Source organism: Ctenocephalides felis, unplaced genomic scaffold (assembly GCF_003426905.1).
Source record: "Ctenocephalides felis isolate EL2017-DRISC unplaced genomic scaffold, ASM342690v1 CF-g0.4_SCAFFOLD_03571, whole genome shotgun sequence".
Lineage (NCBI taxonomy): Eukaryota > Metazoa > Arthropoda > Insecta > Siphonaptera > Pulicidae > Ctenocephalides > Ctenocephalides felis.
In genome coordinates, this window is record NW_020539725.1 from 23,323,231 (window position 1) to 23,336,110 (window position 12,880).

A 12,880-nucleotide genomic window follows, 5' to 3' on the forward strand; every position below is an offset into this window, starting at 1 on the left:
CGTACTTCCTTTCCGTCCACTCATTATGAGAAAAAAAATATTTGTAGCTGTTGCTCTCTTCGAAGTTCAACCAAGACTAAAATAACTTCGGTAAAATATTATAACAATAGAAATTTCTGTTTAAGTCCATAGAAACGTGTCTAAACTTGTATAAACGGATATATGAATAAAAGGGAGGCCGGGTATAAAGCCGACGGTACACAATAGGCCCGGCTCTAACTGCCAAATCAGCGCTCCGAACCGCTCTTTCTTTTACCTGCTGTATCTTTAAAACGACTTCGAATTTTCTAAAATCGCTTTACTACCGTATTCTAGGCATGTTAAAGGAGCAATTTATGAAATTGCTTTATATAAATTTATTTATATATAACTTATGAAAAAAATCTATTTTTTCAACCCATCCCATTTTAAGGGAAGACCCCCTTAAAATCTCGCAAAGCAATTAGCATATCATGATTTTTTTTTTCAAAATGAATGTTTTGTTTCATAGAGACTAAAAGAATGTTAGACAAAAGAATGTTAGCCATAATTAATATTTTTTTAACTAATAGTAAATAGTTATTTATCTATTTACATAAAATTGTTGATCAGATATCACGTATGAAAATATCAATTGTTTAAATAACAATAATAAGAAAATTAGATTTTAATAATACTAATAGATATTTAGTCAAATTCTGGTAAATGTTATGAAATATAACGGTAGAAAAAAACTACATAAGAAATAGCAATTACAAAATGTGCCAATGCTCATGAGTTATGACAGCATTAAGAATTGCCCCATCCACGTGTTTATTAAACGATTGGTTTAATACGCGTTTTTAAAGGTCTTTTTAAGAAAAATCTTACATATCAAAAATAAATTATCTATCTTATAATTTATACTAGACGTTCTCTTTTTAAAATCTATTAACTAAACAATTAACTTGGTTCTTTCAAACTTGATTAAATTATGATAATTAATAGTATCTCCAATAATCAACTCATAAGATATATAAACATATATAGTGGAGTTTTTCAAAAAGTCCTTTAAAGAAACTAAGAAAGCATTTAAATGCCATTGTGGCGCCTATTTATGAGAATAACAAATTATGAGATAGCTATTTTTGTACAAAGATATTCTGAAATTGAGTTAGTGCGTAATATAAAAATGCGTATTCATAAACCGACTAGAGCCGACATAATCAAAAATTATTTATAGATTTTAATTTTTTTCCTGCGTTCTCTTAAAACTCGAAAAAATATTTCAATATGTCAATTATTTGATTAGTAATTAAAGAACAACAAACTGGATAAATAATATCCACACATTTTCGCCAAAAAATCTGACACCATAACTACTTTGTGGATATATTTTTTAAGACTTAAAAATAAAAAATCTTTAAGATCAATATCTTTGAATAAAAATTGTATATAGTTAAGGAAATTATTATAGAAATTTGTTATCTATTGAAAAATATCGATAACATTTTACTATAAGGGTTAAATCACATTGTAGCTCTTTTCAGATTTTTGTCAAGTAAGAATGACAGAGATATAAAGTGATTTTAGGGTTTGGTTGGTGAAGGAACCTTATTCGGGTATTTACGAACTATGTTAAATATATGTAAGATTATTTATTTATTTAATTGTCATAATTTTAAAATCAAAATAATCACAATAGGTACAAGACTGATGTAATGTATATACACTAATGCACATTATTAATATTAATGCCAAAAGAATGTTCTTGTACACTGTGCAATAGATGTTGTGAAGATTAAAAAAATAAAGTGTATATTTGATGTTGAGTATATTTTTCATTAGGTTCAAATTAGATTCACGTTAACGTTCTGGATCAGCCATTCTGAAACAATAAGAACACAGATATTTTTAAATGCTATTTGCATTAAATTCAATTATAAGTTTCAAAACTCAAAATATATTAGGCAATTAATTTTTCAAAAATTAAATTTTTGTTTGATAATCCAATTACAATGTAGATATTAAAATTTGGAATGCATCTAATTATTAAAATAGAACGAAAGTAAGGTTCACGTAAAATGCTATTGTTGATTATATGAAAAATATATAGATTTTATGCACTATATCAATTATTCATTTTACAGTAAAAATGAACCATGTTGAAAATATTTTATAGGAATTAAATGTCATATCAAGCAATGCACAAAAATTAGTACTTTCGCAGTTTTATTATTCTCTTCAAGAAATTTGAGAAAAATACTAGTGGTTAGGCTAGATTATAAAATTTATAAAATGATAATCATTTATTCAAACAATAAAAATAAGCTCATTGAAATTTGCACTTTTATATACAGATATTTTTTATAATAATATCAAAAGCAACTATTTTAAAAATCATATATCATTGGTTTATCATCACTTACTTGTGAATTTTGAGGGTGTCTGAGGCTGTAATAGATGAAGTATCTTGGGGTGTTAAAAATACATATTGTTTATGTAGATTGCTATTTGCGCTTTGAATCAATACATCCATAACTACCTTTCGATTGATATGATCCTTAAAACAAAATAAAGACAAAAATTAGATTAGACATAGAATTCATGTCATCGTGAGTGGCAAACAAATTTAAAAAACAATATATACATAATATAATAATAATAACAATCATTAGCAAGTTGGTGATTGTGAATTAACAAAGATTACAATTGCAGTGAAACAGATTATTTGGTTCATCCGAGTCAACATCAAATTCTGTATTGAATTAATATACATATTAAAGTGATCTATAAATCATTTCCTTACTTTCTTGCTTACACTCTTTTACAATAATAAAGAAAATTGAACCACCATATGTTCAAAAACACTTATGTCAAAACCAATATATATATATATATATATATATATATATATATATATATATATACACATATGTGTGTGAGTGTGAATGTCTATTCAAAACAATTTATTAAACTACGCCGCTAACTTACCATAAAAACATCAAATTCGTCCAGAAAATAAAATGGTAAATTCATACAGTTCCACAATGCTACAAGAAATGACACAGTGCTGTAAGATCTTTCACCACCAGATAAAGAACGAAGATCCCGCAAAGTTTTTTTATTTTTAGAGTTTTGATTTTCATTGGTTTTTGAATTTTTTGATTGTGGGTCGATTTCAATTTCTAAAGTTTGTTCCTCATGATTTATATTTATGATTCCCTGTTAATTAAAAATTAAAAACAAATCATTGACATGTGTTTGAATAACCGCCGATAAACATAAAAATCAGATATCACCTGGTATTTACGCAATCGTAGCATAAATGCAAAATACTGCTGAACTTGTGACGTCATATGCGCCCGTAATTTTAGAAATACTTTATGCCTCATGTTTACAATTGCAGTTAACTAAAAACATTGAATTCATACATGTAAAATGTCAAATTAGAAAAAATAAAAGAGTAGATTAACACATTCACTCCAGAAGTCTTTGGACCTATATAGTTTTTCTATGCTAAAACGTTTTATTTAAAAAATAGTTTCATTTACATTGAATTATTTAAAAAACAATTTCGTTTAAACAGCAATTCAGTGGCAGTGGCAAAATTGTTCTTTGGATCCTTCTTCTATGCATAAGAATCACTAACTAGTTGGTTCTACTAGGCCGCTGAATTGGGGAGAGATTTAAAGTAAATGTGACACTGTCAAAAACCGCATCAAGAAACAAGGAAGAGATGTTGACACTGTGCTAAACCAAAGCTTTCTGGAGTAAGGAAACCAAATTTTACCTCGTTAAGGGCATCTTGGTGAGATTCATTATTTAATTTTTCTTTTTCATATTCGCTTAGTTTTTCATCATATTCTTTCTGTAATTTAGCTGGATCAAGAGCACATGCATTCACAGATCGAATACTTGATTTAATTTGTTGCAATTGTTCATTTAAGTATGCTATTGTTCTATGAAAATACATGATTCCATTGAGTTAAAATTGGTAATATGATAAATACGATAACACAAATGAAAGAACAAGTAAAATACATTTATACCTTACAGTAGATGGCCTAGTAGCTTCGTCGACCCCGTTCATTAGCTCACTTAATTTTTCTTCTAAGCAATTGACTTGTTTTTTAATTTCCTCACATTGTTGTTTGACAGTATTAATTTTTGTCTCTAAAGTGCCCTTCTTTGAGCTTGTTCTTTTACTCTGCTCTAATTGATCGATTTTATCCTGTATAAACAATAATATATATATATATATATATATATATATATATATATATACACCTAAGTCTGTTTTTACACGGTCTTTTTGTACACGGTTTTGAAATAACACGGTTTGAAAATTGAATATTTTTAATTTTTTTACACGAATTTATTCCATTTAGCACGATTTGAAATTTTATGTACCTAAATTTTTTTTGTCAAATTAAATTTTTGCGAAGTATGTTCATATCACAAAAAAGTATTCATGAAAGAAAAAAGTCTGAAACCATCGATAGTATCGATAGTTTGCGAACACTAGCTTAAAGATTTAAGTGAATTCCCCTTTAGCGCGTACAAACAATTTTTACTGGTCAAAGCAAATGTGAATAGCACTAATTTAATTCTTGTTCTTAAAAATTCTTGTTTTTCACCAATTTTAATAGGTTTTAGAGATTAGGAACAAATCACCCATTTTTGTATAAGATCAATGTCTTTTTTTACACGTTTTTTTTTACACGGCTTCTTCTGGAACCAATCTCCGTGTAAAAACAGACTTGGGTGTATATGTATATATACATATATATATATATATATATATATATATATATATATAAAGTGCAAATAGTACGTTTAATACAATATTGTTCTTATACATAGATCTTGTCTGAAACATGAAAAATATTAAATTGATAATTTCATAAAAAAATAATAATATTACCATGGATTAAGAATTCAACTAAATCTAATAAAAAATTATAATACATGACTTAGGAAGAAAGGAAGTTACAAATGCAAATTTTGCTTAACAGTCAATTTTTGCCCGAGTGCAATCTTAAAATTATATAATGATTTATTAACTTAATAATGACACGCGGGAGTAATTTTTAATATCTATAGTTATTATATTATAAATTAATATCGATATAAAAAATATGTGACAAGCCATAAATTCGTATTCGTTAAATAATAATTGAGTTTCTGTTATAATTATAAAAGTATTAAAAAACTACTGATGGATCTCAATTTATGATCATCAACCTAGTCTTCTGTATTTTAATAAAAAATAATTTTTGATAACAATAGATTTCGTAGACTGAAATACCATGCTAAAATCTATGATGTTTTAGCCTACGATAAGCGGTTGAATTATAAAAATCGATCAAAGTTTAGAATTGCTCCGCGCGCGGATGTATGTATAATACGTTCCGTATGTTTCGTATGTGTACACTTAAATAAAATTCATTTTAGAAGATTTTGAAAGACATCAATTAGAAATCTTATTGATTATATTTTTAGTGAATGCAAAAAATTTATTTTCAAAATGAACATTTTACCTAAATAGCTGTAGATGTTGATTAAGTTGATTATTTACATGCAACTTGCTTTAAGGTAAAATGCTACTTACAACTAGTTTAGAGTTAGTTTCACAAGTCAAATTAAATAATTACCTGCATGGATAAGCAAGCTTCTTCAGATTTCAGAACTTGCGATTTTGCCTGATTTATATTTTCATTAAGTTCTTGAATACAACACTTTGCTCTTTTCATGTCATCTTCAATTTCATGAAGAGAATTCTTCAAATCATTTTCCTTCTTACTTAAAATGTCAAATTCTTCTTTTAATAGCGAAACGCTCCCTTAAGAAAAAAAAAATTAATTTAAACATCGAAGCTTTTGCGTGATATGTGTTGTTGATTCATAATGCATGTATAAGAACAAAAATAAAGCATTTATAATTTTATAGATTTAGATTTTTTTTTAATATTACTTTCTTATTAAGATTTTTAATTTATGCATTAAAGTCGGCTTAGACTTTGGATCTGGTTCAGAGTACGGTTCCGAAAATCGGGATTTCAAAACTTAGGAACCGATTCCGAAAATAGGTTCTGAAGCGACTGACAAAATTAATACATATATGCTCGCACATGTGCACATGAATATTTGAAGTAAATGAAAACAAACTAGTGGTGTATTGCATCGTGCCTCAAGACAAATTGCTGGAACTTCCCGTACCGTAACGTAATGTTCGAGAAACATTAAATGTTTTCAAATAGGTTATAATAAATATTGCAACATTGTGGTAATATACGAGGTCTGTTCAAAAAGTACCCGGAATTTTCGTTTTTTCAAAAAAATATTTATTTATTCGTCTACATTAATGTGGTCCCCTTCAAAGTAGTCCCCCCCAGATATAATACACTTATGCCAGCGTTTTTTCCAATTTTCGAAGCACCCTTGATATTCACTTTTTGATATGTCCTTGAGCACTCTCAGCGATTTTCTTCAATCGAGGAAAACCGCCGTCCTTTCATGGGTCTCTTCAACTTTGGGAATAGGAAAAAGTCACACGGAGCCATATCTGGTGAATTTTTGCACTTTGCAACACTTTATTTCATTTTTTACGCAAAATTTAATACAAATTCTTTGACTTTTCAATTCTTCCATTGTAAAAATCGCCGAGCTCAGAAAAACACGTCGAACCTTAGCGACTACCACAGACAAAGTAAACAGTGAATATAGCTGAAAATTTCATCATACTTTAGGGGCATGTATACCAACACAATAAAAAAAAAATTTTGACAATCAGACACTCCAGACCCGCGAAATTTAATTATTAGTAATTCCGGGTACTTTTTGAACACACCTCGTATATATATAAGAATTATATAAACTGAATTGCAAAGTTGAAATTATTTGTTTAAAAAATATTAGAACTTTAGTCAGAATTAAAATTAAAATCTGAATTATTTTCTATATACAAAAAAAAAATTTTTTGAAAAAAAAAATATGAAAAAAAGAAAAAAATGGAAACAATTTTTTTTTCAAAGGCAATTATTTTGTTAAAACAAGCAGTAAGGTCTCTGAATCATTCAAATCGGACGCTTAGTTCTCTCAAAAACTCGATTTGTATTTTCTGCACTCTTTGCTCCGTATCTCCGTAACGGCTGCACTTGCCTTTGCCAAAAACTAATCAGCACATCTCTCTCTATCAATAGGAATCACTATCAATGTTTTTTGAACCATACAAATCGGTTGATTCCTGCGTCCGACAACGTGGACGAAAAAATGCGGACATACAAAACACACACACATCCATTTTTTCTGAGGTATTCCAAAATGTTCAGAAACCTTCAAAACATGAAGATATGCAAAAATTTTCTATTTAATTTTCGATTTTCGCCCATTAGTATAACTACCCTACGGAAAGTTAATAATCATAAAAAAATATCATAACAATATACCTTCAGAGGGTTCTTCTTCATTTTTTAGTTCTCGCAACTTATTTTGTATTTGGTATGTTTCATTATCATATTCTTTTATTTGGCTGTTCAGCCTTGCAACTTCTTTTTGACCGATACTACATTGGTTTTTTATATCCGTCAGATTTGATTCATAGTTGGCAACTTCTGCTTGATATTCTTCTAATTCTTGTTGTAGTTGTCTACGATTTTAATTCAAAGAAATAAATAGCAATACATAATTATATATAATACTAAAGGAGTGTGGCATATGAAAAGGAGGGTGGAGTATGCAATTGTTAATAATACAAAAATAATTAGCTTACATTTGACGTCCCTTTATATTAATCTCGAGTAGATGTGATGCCGGTTTATCTCCATAATACATTCTATAATTTGGAACGGGATAATAAATAGTTCCATCTTTCAGAATTGCCATTTTAGAGTTCTTTGGTACCATATCTGCTTGAGACATAAACTGCATTGCCTTATCTTCAGATTCAAAAAGCAAAAGTCGCTCTATATTATGTTGATCTATTAAGCAGTTGGCAACCACTGGATCTGACACAGTTATGGCATCAAAGAAGTTCAAGATTCCATTTGATTTGTCGCTATGTGCTTTACTTCTTGAGATATCATGCACCTACAATCACATTAAGTATTTCTTACAGTTACAGTTTAATCACAATATATTTTGACATAATTTTTTTTTATTATTCTCTCTTTTATTTACAACTGTCCAGTTAGGGGCATTTAATAAATTAACTATTAAAAAAAATACTAGTTACAGTGGTACCCCGACTTACAAGCAAAAATATGAAAACTTTTCTCAGTTGTATCGATGATTTTTCTACCATAAAAATATTTTATAGTTAGACATATCAATTAGATGTTAATATAGTTAACATATATTACAATAGTAATTGCGTAGTAACGATTTACCCACGCAAATTAATTGAGGGTTATTTTTAACTATACATGCATTAATAGTGTTTTTTCACTTTCTGTATATTTACAAAATATTATTTGCCTTTATAAACATGGATCTAAAAATAAGGGCCATGTCTCTTGAATTAAAGCATAAAAGTATTGAAAAATATGAGTATGGCAAAGAAGTACGAGCTTAACACATCATAGATATTTACTGTGTTTAATAATAGATACAACTCCAAAGCCTTACTATAATTTATAAGCAGCTTTCTGAGATCTATAATTTGTGGATAAAAAATATTTCAAAAAAGTTACAACAGTTTGAACATGGGAGTTGTTTAACAAAATATGTCTAACTCGTTTCCACAATATCATGAATTGCTTAGAGACATGAGCTTGGTAATAGAATAAAATAAGGTCATATGTCAGGATACAGCACACACACAAGCACACACACACATATATATATATATATATATATATATATATATATATATATATTAATTACCTTGTGAATAAACTTGCTTGAAATTCTAATAGGTAGTGGAGTGCTGGGAAAACACTTTTTTATAATCTTGACTAAAGTTTGTCCATCTTGGGAATTCGACACAAGAAAACCTTTAAGAAAACTGACGCCAAGAGTCTTCTCAATCACACCTGCCCAAGCTTTATTGTTTACTTTAATATAACTCCCTGAAGTCAACAATATGATTAGGAATCATATATATACACACAAGCACTCACACATATCTATATAAAATATTAACTGAATATAAAATATTTTATTTAAGAGATATTTGTTGTATATTGAAATAATAACTTATTTTTTGTTGTGAATTCGTGTTAATAGTTACTTTTCAACTTAATTTATAATTATTATTATCAGCATATAAATAAGAAGTAATGATAGTATTGTATCACTTTATATTTAGGATTGTAATATAAACCCTAGTTCAAAATAATATGTTGCAAAATTTTGTTTTCAAAAATAAATTAAAAGAAGAGACATACCTATAGGACCCCTGGGAAGTTCAGTAAACTTTCCTGCTTGATGTGCCTTCTTAATCATTTCTAATAATTCAGGTATATGTGTTCCATATAAAGATAGTACATTACATGATTGATTATTCAACTGTCTCAGAATGGAAGTAGTTTGGTCTAGAAACAATTAAAACATACCAAAATAGGTACTACTGAAATAACATTTTGAAAATATTTGCATTTAAATAAATGTCACACATAAAATAATTTTACATAGTATAGTATATATATATATATATATATATATATATATATATATATATACATATTATATACATGTACATAAACTGATACAGAAAATCTTACTTATTTTTCCATTGAGTTGATTTAATTTTACGGTTATTCTTTCAATATCATCCTGAAGCTTTGCATTATTTCCAAAAAAAGTAGATGACTCCACTTGTGTAACTTGACGGAAATGTTTCAATTCTTCTTCTCGAGCTAAAAGAGTTTTCATTTTCTGCTCCTTTTGCTCTTTGAGCTCTTGCCAAATGCTCAATCTTAAAATATAAGTCAAAGTTAAATATATTATTGAACAGGCAATCGGTTTACACTTACTGTTTCTCTTTATTTTCAATTTCTTGCATTATTATATTTTGAGAGTTATTTATTTTCATTAGACTAGCTTTAGTCTGTTTCAAAGTTTCAGCCTTTTGTTGGTATACGTCTTTTTCACTTTTTAGATTTATTTTGATTTCATTATAAAATGACCTTAATTTTTCTGTATCACTCTGCTTCTCTTTCAAGCTGTTTACAAATGATCTGAAAATAATAATGTTGAGTAAGCGTACTCTATATTACAAGTGAATGAAAGAAAGAAATAAAATGTTTTTATTTAATAATAATTCAAAAATTACATAGTTCCGATAATGATCACTGTTAATTTATACCCTGCTTGAACAATAGGATAAGCAATAACTGTATTTACAAAACTAAAGCATTTGAGAAAATGGATCTCAGTTTAAACATTTATTCTATATACACTATATTTATTGTGTAAGCAAGGTAAAACATTTTTGATAATCAAACACATACCTTGCAAAAAAAATTGAGCATAGGTTTCTATAGAGAGAACACTTTTTCAACTCGTACGAATATAGATCTTAATATTTTTAATACTGGTATAAAAGAAATGTTAAAATTTTGAGAGTCTTTAAAATCTCTAACAAGTTAAAACCATAAACAAAAAAAATAATTTAATCATTACTCTCTTTAACTTTATCCTTGTCCTTTATAATACTTATAGATAAAATAGAAAATAGTTAAATTTTACTAAACAATGAATTCATTGATTTAGAGACGCTCTTTACTGTTCTATCCTACAAAATACTATACAAGCCTAGTATTTTTGAATATGAATTGGATATTTCTAATAAAGCTATAAATACTTACTGTATTTTTGAATTTAAACTTTTCTTTATGTTATCTTCCTCAGATATTTGTTTTTCCATATCTACTATCTCATTGAGTTTTTCTTCTAATTTTATCAATTCAGAAGACTTTTCTTTTTCAATTTTCATTATATTTGACCATAGTATTTCAATTTCAATATTCTTTTTCGTTTGTTCTAAAGAGTCTATCGATTTGAATTTTGCTAGTTGCTTTCGAATTTCTTCCACTCTGGATTTCAAAGATTCTTGTTTCTGTAAATTATAAATTAAGATAAATTATATATGATATATATTATATGATGAAAAGTTTACAAATCCTTAAAAATGTTCATATGTCAAGACTTATAATTTCATAATTATTATAATCTAGATTTGTATTATTTTAGATCGTAAAAAAAATTTAATTACAATTTGTTTGTACTAATATATTTCCGACATTCAAATCATTTCAAATCGTCTTTATTCATTGTTATACCCTATGAAATACACCGCTTATAGTTTCCTTAATTTTATTCCACTTTAAACAATTATGCAATAGAAAGAAAAAATATTACCTCTAGTATGACTAATTTGAAATAATTTATATTTGTCTTGATTCAGAATAAACATTTAATTAATGTTTCTCAGGAAGTATAATCTTATAATTACCTCTTTGTATTTTTGCATTTGTTCATTACTCTTTCTAATGACTGCAACTATTTCCTGAATTGTAGCCTTAATATAATCTAAAGAAGTAGCTTTAGTAAAGAATATATATCGCTTTTTAGGATCTGAACTATTCAGGAATGTTCTGGCAGTGTCTTGTGTTAAAACACTCAAAGGATTATCTATCATTATTTTAAGGTGGGAGGTAATTTTAAGTAGATCACATTTTTTTGTTGATATAATGTTTCCTGCAATTTACAAAATTATAATAGATTATTAATATTAGTATTTACCAATAGAATAAATTATAAACATAACAAAGCAAAAGCACCTGAATCTGATTTAATTTTGAAGCTAGATGTTCCAGATGAGTTTAATTGTCTCGACACTAATATAGAATCTCCAAATATATCTTTTTTGTATGCGAAAGGACCAATATTATTTATTTCTATATCTATAGTAGTTGCGGCACAGCCCTTTTTGATAAACTCTGTAGTATAAAATAAAACATAATGAAGCTTAATTGAGGCTATTTTAAAGATTAGTTAGATCCAGTAATTTAATATGGAAAAAACTTAATCTTTTGAACAAATTTGATGAGAGACCATCCATCCACCAGTGACTGAATTAATATACCAGATATTTACCATAATCTCAATTGTCTCCCCAAAATTTATAGAATTCAAAATTCAATATTTTTGAATTATTTATCTGTGTGTGTGAATATCATTCTATGCATGGAAATTTCAATTGTTTTAATACTATTTACCTTTCATTGATGTAGATCTATTAGTATTACTGGCTCTTCCTCCTAAAACCACAATTAACGCAGTCAATATAGCACTTTTACCACTTCCATTTCTGCCTATTACAAAGTTAATATTCTTGTTAAAATCTACTTTTAAAGATGAATGACACATAAAATTTCTCAGGTGGATTTTATTAATTTTGCCTGGTCTATCGCTCTGGAAAATTGATGTAAGATATATAAGAATTATTGAGCATAAATATTAGTTTTGTTTAGTGTCGTTTGGAAATACTTACCGAGGTTATAGATTTAACTAGTTTCGCTCGTTTCGCCTCAACTATACCACTTTCTTGGGAGTTTTCCTGTTGTCTTTTATTCGCCATATCAGCTATCAAACCATTTTTTTAAAATAATAAAAAATATTTGAAATTAAGTAAACGACATCATCTGTACTGACTTCTAACTTATATGCTTCTATTCACTGCTAACAACCTTATCTTTCTAGAAAATATATAACATAATTCCTACATCTATTAATTGATCCCAAACAATATGCGATAATGTAATCATATTTATTGTTCATTAAACATATTACATGACAATATTATTACATTGTCTAAGAATGTAATCCACTCGATTTATCACACAATTCGCATTCGCGCCGATCCCGCCATAAAATTTGACAGTTCAAGAAGCTACAATAAAGCGTTGTCAAGGTCG

At 27.6% G+C, this 12,880-nt stretch overlaps 1 protein-coding gene across 3 annotated transcripts; it reads right to left on the minus strand.

Annotated features, from left to right (window-relative positions):
• Window positions 1-1,689: 1,689 nt before the first annotated feature.
• Window positions 1,690-12,824, minus strand: LOC113385254 (structural maintenance of chromosomes protein 6-like). 3 transcript variants are annotated; one of them, XM_026623092.1, is made up of 19 exons: window positions 12,618-12,778; window positions 12,457-12,548; window positions 12,182-12,377; window positions 11,744-11,902; window positions 11,416-11,660; window positions 10,769-11,019; window positions 9,935-10,138; window positions 9,683-9,876; window positions 9,347-9,493; window positions 8,844-9,028; window positions 7,732-8,048; window positions 7,409-7,608; window positions 5,616-5,803; window positions 4,011-4,192; window positions 3,752-3,920; window positions 3,261-3,371; window positions 2,953-3,183; window positions 2,388-2,521; window positions 1,690-1,846 (listed from the first exon to the last, which is right to left on the minus strand). In XM_026623092.1, exons 2-19 carry the CDS (start codon window positions 12,541-12,543, stop codon window positions 1,825-1,827), a joined length of 3,222 nt encoding a protein of 1,073 aa, XP_026478877.1. In that variant the 5' UTR covers window positions 12,544-12,548; window positions 12,618-12,778; the 3' UTR covers window positions 1,690-1,824. The 3 variants fall into 3 exon arrangements, with proteins under 3 accessions (XP_026478877.1, XP_026478876.1, XP_026478875.1); XM_026623091.1 differs by having other exon boundaries at window positions 1,691-1,846; window positions 12,457-12,661; window positions 12,772-12,824; XM_026623090.1 differs by having other exon boundaries at window positions 1,691-1,846; window positions 12,457-12,738.
• Between the last annotated feature and the right edge of the window lie 56 nt (window positions 12,825-12,880).

Bases quoted from the DNA above. Each gene is read 5' to 3' on its own strand.
- LOC113385254 (XM_026623092.1), bottom strand. From the start codon at position 12,543: ATGGCGAATAAAAGACAACAGGAAAACTCCCAAGAAAGTGGTATAGTT. The intron at 11,020-11,415 runs GTAATTATAAGA...TATAATTTACAG, and splicing joins AAATGCAAAAATACAAAGAG to AAACAAGAATCTTTGAAATC. The intron at 3,184-3,260 runs GTGATATCTGAT...TTTAATTAACAG, and splicing joins TACGATTGCGTAAATACCAG to GGAATCATAAATATAAATCA.